At 41.2% G+C, this 12,471-nt stretch overlaps 1 protein-coding gene and 1 long non-coding RNA gene across 6 annotated transcripts in view; one reads left to right on the top strand and one right to left on the bottom strand.

The window, feature by feature from the left end:
- Window positions 1–1,306: 1,306 nt before the first annotated feature.
- LOC147363544 (uncharacterized) lies at window positions 1,307–5,677 on the bottom strand. 2 transcript variants are annotated; one of them, XR_015137265.1, is made up of 3 exons: window positions 4,151–5,677; window positions 2,419–2,558; window positions 1,307–2,197 (listed from the first exon to the last, which is right to left on the bottom strand). It is a non-coding gene; the product is annotated as an uncharacterized LOC147363544 (long non-coding RNA). The 2 variants fall into 2 exon arrangements; XR_015137266.1 differs by having other exon boundaries at window positions 1,307–1,609.
- Window positions 5,678–5,802: 125 nt separating this feature from the next.
- The window catches only part of SPAST (spastin), a 54,547-nt gene continuing 47,878 nt past the window's right edge, over window positions 5,803–12,471 (top strand). For all 4 annotated transcript variants that reach the window (XM_086327547.1, XM_086327545.1, XM_086327546.1 and 1 more), the window contains exon 1: window positions 5,803–6,370. In XM_086327547.1, the coding sequence (XP_086183673.1) occupies window positions 5,962–6,370 (409 nt within the window). In that variant the 5' untranslated portion in view covers window positions 5,803–5,961. The remainder of the gene's footprint in view (window positions 6,371–12,471) is intronic.

Here is a 12,471-nt window from a genome sequence, read left to right as displayed (position 1 = left end):
AAAGAAAAAAAAGATATGGAATATTCTGCTGGAGATACATGCCCCAGCCAATAGCCACCACCAGCCTCTGGACATCTGAATGAAGATAGCTACACCATCCAGCCCCAGTCAAGCCTGTAGTAGATTACTGCAGTCATATAAATGAACCCAGGTAGGGCCAGCAGAAGAATCACCCTGCCACACTCAGTCCAAGTTGCTGACTTACAGAACTGTGAGTAAATAAATGGTTATCTTAAGTCAGTAAGTTTTGGAGTGGTTAATTATATAGCAACAGCTCAGTCATGTCCGACTCTTTGCAACCCCATAGACTATACAGTCCATGGAATTCTCCGGGCAAGAATACTGGATTATATTATACCTTATATAAGATAATAAGAATAAGATAATAAGATAAGATACAAATATAAGGATTATATTTGTATAAGGTAAAAACCAGGTAATCGTTTCCTTCTCCAGGGGATCTTCCCAACCCAGGGATAGAACCCAGGTCTCCCACATTGTAGGTGGATTCTTTACCAGCTGAGCTACCAGAGAAGCCCATAGCAACAGATATCTACAACAATTACCATATTTGAATTGTTTTTCAAAATATCAGTGTTTATTAAACGAGTACCATAAGCAAGGCATCAGGCTAGGTGCAGAAAGTGAATCAAAATGTGTAAAGTTTGGCCACTGCCTTGAAAAGAATTTATAAACTATATCAGGAGATAGTAAAGTATTTAAATAACATAAACTATATATTAGAAGAACCACAGAGTAACACAACCATATTGTTATACGAATTAAAAATATATAATTTCTGCTGGAAGTGGTAAGGGGAGGATTTATCAAGAAGATAGTATTAGAGCCTTGAAGGATTTTGATGGTGGAAGTAGGAGGAAAATCAATTCTAAGGGAAAGAAAAATGACCTGAGGATAACTGTGGTCCTGGGAAAGAGCAAAGAGTGCTCAGAAACTTGTCAGTATTTTACTTGGATTATAATATATGTATAGATGTGGGAGAACTCATTTAACAAATATCCAGGTACAACTTCATTCCAGGCACTGGCTACTACTCTGTTATGTAATAGGTGTGGAAGTTGAACTACAGACGTGGAGGCTGGCCGAGTCGCTAGCGCAAGAAGGTGGCGGAACAGGGATTCGAATGCAAGTAGTCTGACTCCAGAACCACTCCACTACTGTGCTGTGTCTTGGCTAAGTTAAGAAATTAGTTAGGGGGAAAAAAACAAAACTGGCACCAAACTAAATACCCTTCAACAGTTGCAGTGAAAACAAATACACTATAGCTGTACAAACCAACAAGAAGGAATCTCAAATACTTATTTATTTATATTTTTGGCTGTGCTGGACCTTTATTGCTGTTTATGGGCATTCTCTAGTTGCGGCAAGTGGGAACCAGTCTTCCCGTGGTGCGCATTCTTCTCCTTGCGGCGGCTTCTCTTGCTGCGAGCACAGGCTCTAGGCACGCAGGCTTCAGTAACTGCGGTCCAAGGGCTCTAGCGCGCGCACTCAGTAGATATGGGATCTTCCTGGACCCGGGATTGAACCTGTGCCCCTGCACTGGCAGGCGAATTCTCAGCCACTGTACCACCAGGGAAGTCCTCAAACACTTAATATTGAACAGAAAAATCAAAATAAGGGCAATATGTGCAATATGATTATATTTGTATAAGGTAAAAACCAGGCAACTACATAACATGTTTATACATGTTAATGTATACATGAAACTAAAATGAAAAGGAGAAAAATGATGAGTACAAAATTCAGGATACCCCCTTGCCCATCACGCACTGCACGTTCCTGGGGAACCTGGTGCTAAAGTAGACAGTCATCCGTAGACAACCTGCTTCTGGGTCGGGGTTTCGTACATAGCAGAATAGCTTCCTCACTTCAATCTATTGAAAGTCAGCCCTTGACATAAGGGTTTGTAAAAAATGAAGAGATCTTTTTTTTTTACTTTTTTTTTTAGAGGAAAACAATTCTTTTCTTTTTTAAGAAACATTTTTTTTAAACAAAATTTTTAAAAAAGAAAGAAAATAAACAAAATTCAGATAAATTCTCTGGCATTCCAGTGGTTAAGACTCCATGCTTCCACTGCAAGGGGCACAGGTTTGATTCCTGACCAAGGAACTAAGATCCCAAAGGTCATATGGAATGAAAAAACCACAAAATCCAAAATTCAGAATAGTGTCTTCCTCTGGAGGGAAGAAAAGAGATTGAGATTAGGGAGGGAATCACAGAGTGCTTCAAAGAACAGGTTACATTAGTTTTTCTTAAAATAGAAGCTGTTTATTTTTTCTTTAAATAATATATAATCTTATACAGTCATTTCTCTGTTCCCCAATACCAAAAGCCAGGGATGCTCAAGTCTATTACATAAAATGACATAGTATTTGTTTATTAATATAATATACTCACATTCTTGTGTTGTTGGAAGAGGGTGTTTGCTATGACCAGTGTGTTCTCCAGCCTTTGTCCTGCTTCATGTTGTACTCCAAGGCCAAACTTGCCTGTTACTCCAGGTATCTTTTGATTTCCTACTCTTGCATGCCAGCCCCCTATGATGAAAAGGACATCTTTTTTTTTGGGTGTTAGTGCTAGAAGGTCTTGTAGGTTTTCATAGAACCATTCAACTTTAGCTTCTTCAGCATTAGTGGTTGGGGGCATAGACTTGGATTACTGTGATATTGAATGGTTTGTCTTGGAAATGAACCAAGATCATTCTGTCATTTTTCAGATTGCAACCAAGTACTGCATTTTGGACTTTTTTGTGATTATAATGGCTTCTCCATTTCTTCTAAGGGATTCTTGCCCACAATAGTAGATATAATGGTCATTTGAATTAAACTCGCCCATTCCTGTCCATTTTGGTTCACTGATTCCTAAAATGTCAGTGTTCACTCTTGCCATCTCCTGTTTGACCATTTCCAATTTACCTTGATTCATGGACCTAACATTCCAGGTTCCTATGCAGAAGAATTGATGCTTGTGAACTGTGGTGCTGGAGAAGACTCTTGAAAGTCCCTTGGATAGCATGGAGATCAAACCAGTCAATCCTAAAGGAAATCAACCCTGAATATTCACTGGAATGACTGATGTGGAAGGTGAAGCTCCAATACTTTGGCCACCTGATGCAGAGTTGACTCACTGGAAAAGACCCTGATGCTGGGAAAGACTGAAGGAAGGAGGAGAAGGGGAGGACAGAGGATCAGATGGTTCGATGGCATCATCAACTCAATGGACATGAGTTTGAGCAAACTCCAGGAGATGGTGGAGGACAGGGAAGCCTGGCAATCTGCAGTCCATGGGGTTGCAAGGAGTCAGACACAACTGAACGACTGAACAACAACTCACATTCTACCATATACTTGAAATAATCTCTAGGTCACCGACAACACCTAATACAATGTAATTACTATGCAAATAGTGGCAGGCCATGTGGCAAATTCAAATTTTGCTTTCTGGAACTTTCTGGGTTTTCAAATATTTTCCACCTGCTATTGGTTGAATTTGGATGCAGAACAATGGATATATCATATATTACATGATAAATGTATAAATCAATTTTCACACAACAACAGAATCATACCACAGGGTTCAAAAGAGAGACTTCAGGAATTGAATTAATCAGATGTGAAAGAGAGAGGGCATTTCAGAATGAGGAACTGGCAGAGAACAGAGGCAGGAAAAGGGGTGGGGAGTAGTAAGAGGGAAACAGGGAGTAGGTCATTTTTGCAATAGCCTATATTTGTAAGAGTGTAGTGGTGCACAAAAGTTAGGTAAAGATGTGGCCAGAATGTGGAGTTTCTTGGAAGCATTTGTAAACCTTACACTGTAAACGATGAAGTCTTTATATCCACTAGGATTCCCTAGTTTGAGGCAACAAGAAACAATTGCGGCTAACCCAAGTAAAAAGAGAAAGACACCAAAAAGAAAAAACAAAATAGGGTGATAGATGGAGAGAGAAAAAGAGAGACCGGGGAAGGATAAAGGGAGTGTGAGAAACAGAAGAGAAAAACAGAGAAACAAATTCAATAGTTTTGAGATAGGTTATCAAGTAAGTGACCAGCCCAGGAACCTCGTAGTTCTGAGCATCTCAATGATGTGAACTGATAGAGCAGCTCTTTAGAGCACTCAGTTCTTAACTTACCTCCTATTTCAGTGTGTCTCCATGCAAGATTCCAGTTTCTAGGACAGTATGGGTAACCTAGGGCTTCCCTAGTGTTTCCCGTTTCCCCTCTGTGACTCGGGAGGCGAGATTCTGCGCTTGCAGCTCAGGATAATACTGGCAGCAGAGGTAGTTTTCCAAAGGAAGGGACGTCGAGCAGATTTTGAAAAACGGAAAAAAAAAAAAAAAGTCCAGTCTGGATTCCTGAGGAAGTATGGAATGACTACCATGCAAAACCTAAAAATTCCCTTATTGAAACTAATTCTTCAGACTAGACATCTAGTTCAGTTCAGTAGCTCAGGCGTGTCTGATTCTTTGTGACCCCATGGACTGCAGCACGCCAGGCCTCCCTGTCCATCACCAACTCCCGGAGCTTACTCAGACTCATGTCCACTGAGTCCGTGATGCCATCCAACCATCTCATCCTCTGTCGTCCCCTTCTCCTCCCGCCTTCCATCTTTCTCAGCACCAGGGTCTTTTCGAATGAGTCAGTTCTTTGCATCAGGTGGCCAAAGTATTGAAGTTTCAGCTTCAGCATCAGTCATTCAAATTAACATTCAGGACTGATTTCCTTTAGGATGAACTGGTTGGATCTCCTTGCTGTCCAAAGGACTCTCAAGAGTCTTCTTCAATACCACAGTTCAAAAGCATCAATTCTTCGGCGCTCAGCTTTCTTTATAGTCCAACTCTCATATCCATACATGATTACTGGAAAAACCATAGCTTTGACTAAAAGGACCTTTGTTGGCATAGTAATGTCTCTCTTTTTAATATGCTGTCTGAAAGTGAAATCGCTCAGTTGTGTCCGACTTTTTGCGACCCCATGGACTGTAGCCTACTAGGCTCCTCCGTTCATGGGATTTTCCAGGCAAGAGTACTGGAATGGGTTGCCATTTCCTTCTGCAGGGGATCTTCCCGACCCAGGGATGGAACCTGGGTCTCCCGCATTGTAGGCAGACGTTTTTACCATCTGAGCCACCAGGGAAGCCCAATATGCTGTCTATGTTGGTCATAAATACGCACCAATTTAATTAAACTTCTCGAATCGATTATTTCACCCCAATGAACTAACATTTTCGTTTTCAGTGACCTGACGTTTTTGAGCGTCCTACAACCTCTATCTTCTTAGATAATAATTACTAGATTGGACCCATTACTTTTGCGGTGAAACTGAGATCAACCATTCCTTATGGAAGACCAGCAGAAAATGCTGAAAGAAATATAAGAAAACGACGACACCCCAAGTCCTACAAACTAGCCGAGGGACCCCAAGCTGCAGCGGTCCCTTTCTTGAGTTAACGGTCTAGGTGCCCTGATACTGAGTTACCAGGGTCAGCGAAATCGATTGAGCTACGGGTCCCTAAGGGGTAAGTAGGCCGAACTGCATACTGGAAAATGTAGTTCTGCGAGGGAAGGGAGGAATGGCGAGCGGCGCACACGCGCACAAGGAGCTCAGGGCAACAAAGACGGCGACGTGCGCGCACGCGCCGGATAAAGAGTCGGGAGGGCTGCGCTTGCGCTCCCGGCCGCCGCTCTGAGCTACCGAACAGCCAAGAGGACAGAGAGAGGGAGGGGCAGGAGCCACCGACCGCCGGAGGAGAAGGGGTTGTGCTCCTGGACGAGCGAGGAGAAAGGGGCGGGGCCGGCGAGCAGCGCGCGGAGGTGCACCGCTCCTGGGACCGGGGCCGCCCGGGGGTCTGTGGCCCTTGCCGTCCCAGTGGCTGCCGCCGTCGCTTGGCCGCCGTCGGTCTGCGGGAGGCGGGTTATGGCGGCGGCGGCAGTGGGAGCTGTGAATGAATTCTCCGGGTGGACGAGGGAAGAAGAAAGGCTCCGGCGGCCCCAGCAGCCCGGTGCCTCCCAGGCCTCCGCCCCCTTGCCAGGCCCGCTCCCGTCCCGCCCCCAAGCCGGCCCCTCCGCCCCAATCGCCGCATAAGCGGAACCTGTACTACTTCTCCTACCCGCTGTTCTTAGGCTTCGCGCTGCTGCGCCTGGTCGCCTTCCACCTGGGGCTCCTCTTCGTGTGGCTCTGCCAGCGCTTCTCCCGCGCCCTCATGGCCGCCAAGAGGAGCTCCGGGGCCGCGCCGGCCTCGGCGTCGCCCCCGGCACCGGTGCCAGGCGGGGAGGCCGAGCGCGTCCGAGCGTTCCACAAACAGGCCTTCGAGTACATCTCCGTCGCCCTGCGCATCGATGAGGACGAGAAAGGTAAATGGGGGGCTGGGGGGGAGGGGGCGGCGGCGCCGGGAAGAAAGCGATGCGGTCGCCGAGGGAGGGCAACACCTGCGTCCCTTTCCTGACGGAGCCAGCGGGCGCCCCCGAAACTGATCTGCCCTGCGAGACCGCTTCCTCGGGGTTAGACCCTCATCCTTTATGAGTCTCAACTGAAAAACCCTCCCCTTTCAGGCACCCTAGCCGCTGACTTTGTTTCAGACACTAGCCTACACCTACATTTCTGTATGACCCGAGTCCCTGTGAGACACCTGGACGTGCTGCTGACAGTGACAGTTGTCCTAGAGTGACCACACAGAGCCTTTCTAGCGCTGTAAACAGTGAGTGGCTTGCTCTGAGCCAGGTTTCCAAAAGGTTTTGATATCGAAGAAGCTGTTCCTTGTTACAGGCTTTTAGTGAAAGCAGAGTACTGTAGTGTCAGAAAAAAGAGAACAAATGGTGACTTAATTTTGAAAGGAACAGCTGCATATGATTACAGCTGAATTTGCACTATTTTTTAAGTTTCACGACAGTTATTTTTATCAGTATAATGACTTCTAAGTATTTTCAATGAAATTCTGTTTTAGTATAAAACTTTTGCCCATGGTTGATTTGATTTCATCTAAATGAATATTCCAAGTATTCCATTCAAAATTTCTAAATTGAAATATTGAATGAATAGGGTTAGTTTATACATACTATTTTACAGTAAAATGTAAAGATTTCTGTTTCTGGATGAAAGCAAGGGAACCACATTCTTCAGATTTCTTTAACACGTTTTTTTTAGTCTTTTTATATGCCAGGCACTATTTTCTTGGCTTTGCATGTGTAATCTGTTTAATCCTCACAATTACCCCCTGAGGTGAAGATACTGTTGGGCTTCCCTGATAGCTCAGCTGGTAAAGAATCCTCCTGCAACACGGGAGACCTGGGTTCGATCCCTGGATTGGGAACATTCCCTGGAGAAGGGAAAGGCTACCTACTCCAGTACTCTGGCCTGGAGAATTCAGGGTCGCAAAGAGTAACACGACTGAGCGACTTTCACTCACTCAATGACAAATTTTTATGGAAAATGATAAATGAAATTATAACATTTTGAAAATCCCTCCTTTCATTTCTAACTCCAGTTTGCTGAGATCTTTTCCCTCTAACTACTCATTTGCATTGTTCATTAGTATAAAAAAAAGCAATCTGCAGTTCACGTGTAGTGTCTCCACTACTAACTCCACAAACTGTTCTAGATTTTCAGTTTCATTGAAATCTATTTCCTTTGTGGGCCCTTGGACTGGAAAGTAGGATATAAGGAAGGAGGCAGGTATTCATGGGCTTGGAGTGAAAGGACAGAGAGGAGGCTTCAGAAAGTTGAAGAAAGGAGACACATTTAAGAAAAGAATACTGTGTGTTTTTGGAGGGAAATTTTTTATTAACTACTTTATTTACCACCTTTAAGGAAGATCCAAGATCACCTGAGGAGGATGAAGAAGCATATACTATTATCCCTTTCTAGAGAAGCACTGTTTTATTGCACTATTTTATTATAATAGAGTCCTCTGAAGTTTACTAATCTAGGTCAAAAGTTGAATAGAGGGATATATTTGAGGGTAGATCATTTGTTGCATTTGAAAAGAGAATGCCAGTACACACAAGGAAATTTTGTTAACACTGGGTGATGGGAGTTGGGAGGTAGCAAGAGAGATCAATGAAAACTTAGGCTTTAAAAAAAGGTCCTAGACTCTTAAAATTAAAGAGAAATCAGTTCCATGTGAGGGGTAAGTGATGAAAGTGGAATTCAGACCTTGGATTTCATGCTGGTGATTTATCTTTGGATATCACATATATGCCTCTATTATATTTAAGTCCTCTTAAAATATTTAAGTATAAATATTTTCAGCATCTGTGTACCACATATTTCGCTCTTTTTCAGCAGGTAATGTTTCTATTCAAAGATTTTGCTTTATTTATACTTTAGTTTCTAAAGTGGACATCAGAATAGGCAATGATATGTCTTTAGTTTGAGTTCTACAACTGCTGCATTATATTCCAAAGAAAATTGGTTCAGACTGAAGCAAATTAGTTATATTCATTTTCCTTTAAAAGTGAAGTAAAACTGAGTTTACATTGTTGTGGTTCTCTTTTATTTCAGATTTTCCCTTGAGTATATTGAAATTTTTTATATTTTAACCTTAATTCAGTAGATGCAGGAGTTCACATTTGAGGTCTGTTTGCCTCTCTGGCATCCTTGACAATACAGAACTTAATTCCAGGAGAATTTCATTCTCTCTCTTTCCTCCTGCATCAAAATACATAGAAATGAATTGAATAGATAGTCTTCACAAGTTTCCTAACTTTGTGGTTAGCCCCTGAATCATTAAGGAGCTAGTAATGTCCTGCGTTCCCTTTCCCTTGATAACTTGACTTAGTTTATAAATACACTGAAAGCCACTTTATTCCAGCAGGTGAAGTGGGCTATTTCAGACTGTCATGATGTTAGGTAATCGACATATTTGGTGCCTTCAAATAATAAAGGCCAAATTAAATCTTATTTTAACAAAGTAATGTGTAAATGTTGTTTATGTGGTGACTATTTTGAATTTTATTTTTTTATGGCATACTTAACTGTGATGCTGAACTTTCATAAAGGCCTAGATTATCTAAAATCATGCTATTTTTGAATAGAAAAGAATAGCACAGCAGATTCTATTCACCTAATAAAAGATTATGTGAAGTTTGTTCATTAGAGCATTTATTGAATACCAGTTAATTTGCTCAGCTCTGCATTCTGGATGTTAACTTGAGAGAAAATTACTTCCTCTCCAGTGAGATGTGTTAAGATGTTTCTTATGTGATTAATAAATGTGTGTATTCTTTAAAAAATGTGTTTATTCTTTCATATATATCCTCCTTTTTTTCCCAAGGAGTTAAATGATTTGTAGATGTTTTATTTATTGTTGAACATTTTGGAAAACTGATAACCTATGATATCAGCTGTATATCTGGAGAAACTGGAATTTAAAGAGTGAACGCACAGTAGCAGAATTAGTAACAGAGTTTAGGTGAACAGATGCATAATTTCATACTTTTATTTTATACTAAGCAGGTTCTCTTGGAGAAGGAAATGGCAACCCACTCCAGTGTTCTTGCCTGGAGAATCCCAGGGACGGGGGAGCCTGGTGGGCCACCGTCTATGGGGTTGCACAGAGTCGGACACGACTGAAGCACTTAGCAGCAGCAGCAAGCAGGTTCTCTATTGTGTAATTCCAAGGGCCCCTTGGATACTTAGGGGAGAAAAGGAGGTTGTAATAGTGGTTCTTCAGATTAACATGAACTAACATGTTTTACATGGCTCCTACAGGTAGACAGGTAGACAAGCCTGGAATCTCCTGAGTATTACAGTAGTACAGATTCTCTAGGTGTGGTTCAATTACCTCAGATATGTAGGACTTGACAGATAGCAAGGGCCCAGTGTGTTGTATGAGAGAGAGAGAGTCAGTTTCTCAAGATAAGGTAGGGCTGCATGCAGCATCTGTCATCAAGGATAGAAATTATCTAAATACAATCCTTTTCTGTTTAAAATTTCGAGTCAGTTTATATTTAAAAGAGGTTTTTTTTTAAACTACTGTATAATTTTATAATTTCATGTAAACCAACACTGTTCTTTATTTAAAACACACACAAAATACTTGCTTATCCACATCTATTTTCAGAAGGTGAAGCTAGAGGATAGAAATCAGAAGTATCAGATCTGGAGATCTGGTATGTTTTCTTTTACTCTTAAAAACTCTGAGACATCAGTTTGAAAGGATTGATTTCAGGCAATTTTTTTTGGCCTCATTTCTGGTTTAAATGATTAGAACAAGGAAAGAATGTTTCTGATGGGTTGACATTCTGATAATATCATACTTTTCCCAGAGAATAACATTACTTTTTATTAAATATACAATGAACATTTCATATTTCTCTGCAAGAATATGGAGTGACATTTGCACTAAAGCCCAAAAGGCAGCCATTCTTAGGAACTTCCTCCCTTGTTCTGTTTTTAGGGTTTTGTTTTTTTTATTATAGTTTATATCCTTCCTAATGTAAAATACAGTTAACCCTGTAAAACTCACCTGGTAACTAGATTCCTAAGATTATTGTTACTCATCCTGATGACAGTTGTCAGTAAATAAGTATTAAATTACCAAAGAAGGATCTTTCCTAACCCTTCCTGCCTTTTTTCTGCTAGCTTATTCTCTGTGCTCTACCCAATAATAGTTGGATTTTTCACTCTGGCAAAGTATAGATTCTCTGTTTTTCTACTAATTTTCCTCTCTCTTGACCTATATAATAGTAGTGAAGGTATTAATAAGCTGACCTAGCTTTTTTTTTGGCTCTTGCTTTGTGAATTAACAACTGCTCACACTTGATACCCTGTAGAATAAAACATCTTTGAGCACACTCAAACTCAGCAGTTTGTTCTGGTAAATAAGGAAAGAAAAATGTCAAAATTGAGGTTTTCTTGGGACTAGTAAATGTTTTACAGCTATATAGATATAGCATAGACAGATTATGCTTATTCACATCTTTCTGCTCTTTGGCAGATATTTGATGCTGAAGTGGAGATATTTTGTGCTTAACTGTTGTTGTTCTTAAGTGAATTTTGCCAGAGCCTTTCAGTGAACTATCACTAGAACACACACCTGTGGCTTAAAAAGTGGGATGTATTACTTATTGTAGCCAAGAGAACACACACCATGGGGAACCATCCCTTATCTCAGGAAAAGGCAACTAGAAAGAATGTACAGAATTTGGGCTTGTGCTCAGTGATTTTTGAGGAGGAGTTATGGAAGCAAGGTTTTGCTCTGGATTGGATGCTTTCAGGAATTGTGGATAATTCTGTAATTAAGTTTCTTAAATTTGATACAGAAGGGGAGACTAGAGTGAGGATGAAGCTATGGTTGGTTGAGAGGCACTCATTAGCCTGAAGAGAAGGATGTTTGGTGTTTCATGGCTTGGGCAGTATTGATGTTTTGTGTGTGTTTAGACATGATTGCAGAGTAGTCTTGTTTTTATCTTCATTCATCATGATTACAGAGTGGACCTGTCTGTTGTTCTATGAAATTGTTTATATTAAGTATAACACCAAGGCACAGTTGTAATGTCAAATCATTTCCTTGTTACACTAAGGCTTAGTTGATGGTACTAGCTCCTGGATGTCAGGGGCTGCTTTTCATTGTCTCAGTTTTGAGGGTCTAATTTCATCCTTTTTAAATTGCAGTGCCTCTTACCCAAATAGACATTTGAATTCTGACTGTACAGGATCCTGGGCAAGTTACTTACTACTACACTGAGATAATGTTTGTGAAATACTCAGTACTTGTGCATAATAGATCCTCAGAAAATAGGAACTACTATTATTAATTTTACAGTTCTTTTAAGGTTACAGCCTCTAGAGGTTATGCTTGAACATTGTTAAACCTTGATATCTAGTTTTTATTATCTTCCTTTTAGGAAACAGCGGTCTAAATGTGATTTGGGGAAGAAGGAGAATTATCTAAGGAGTGATATAAAAATATATTTGTTAATTATGACTCTTAGTTCAGAAAAAACAAATGGAAGTCTCTTCTTAGCCTCACTTAGTATCCTAGCTTTTTATTACAAAAGAGATAAAATGAATTTTTTGTTCTTATGTACGTACTCATAGATGAATACAGGCTTTTTTTTAGGATTGCTTGATTGATTTTTGGTTATGCTGGATCTTCATTGCTGCGTGGGCTTTTCTCTAAGTGTGGCCAGTGGGGGCTACTCTCCAGTTGTGGTGCATGGGCTTTCTCAATGTGGTGACTTCTCTTGTTGCAGAGCACAGGCTCTAGGGAGCTCCGGCTTCAGTAGTTGGAGCACATGGGCTCCGTATTTGTGTCTCCCAGGCTCTAAAGCACAGGCTTAATAGTTGCGGTACAGAGGTTTAGCTGTTCCAAGGCATGTGGGATCTTACTGGATCAAGGATCGAACTTGTGTCTCTTGCATTGACAGATGGAAGTTTTGTTTTTTGTGCCGCTGAACCACCTGGGAAGCCCAGAATGCAAGCTCTTGATAGAGAATTTGGGAAATACCAATAA

Source organism: Bos grunniens, chromosome 11 (genome assembly GCF_055505025.1).
Source record: "Bos grunniens cultivar Pamir isolate PY7600 chromosome 11, Bosgru_T2T1.0, whole genome shotgun sequence".
NCBI lineage: Eukaryota > Metazoa > Chordata > Mammalia > Artiodactyla > Bovidae > Bos > Bos grunniens.
Note: the sequence above shows the minus strand (reverse complement) of the source record. Positions and strands in the feature narration are given on the sequence as shown.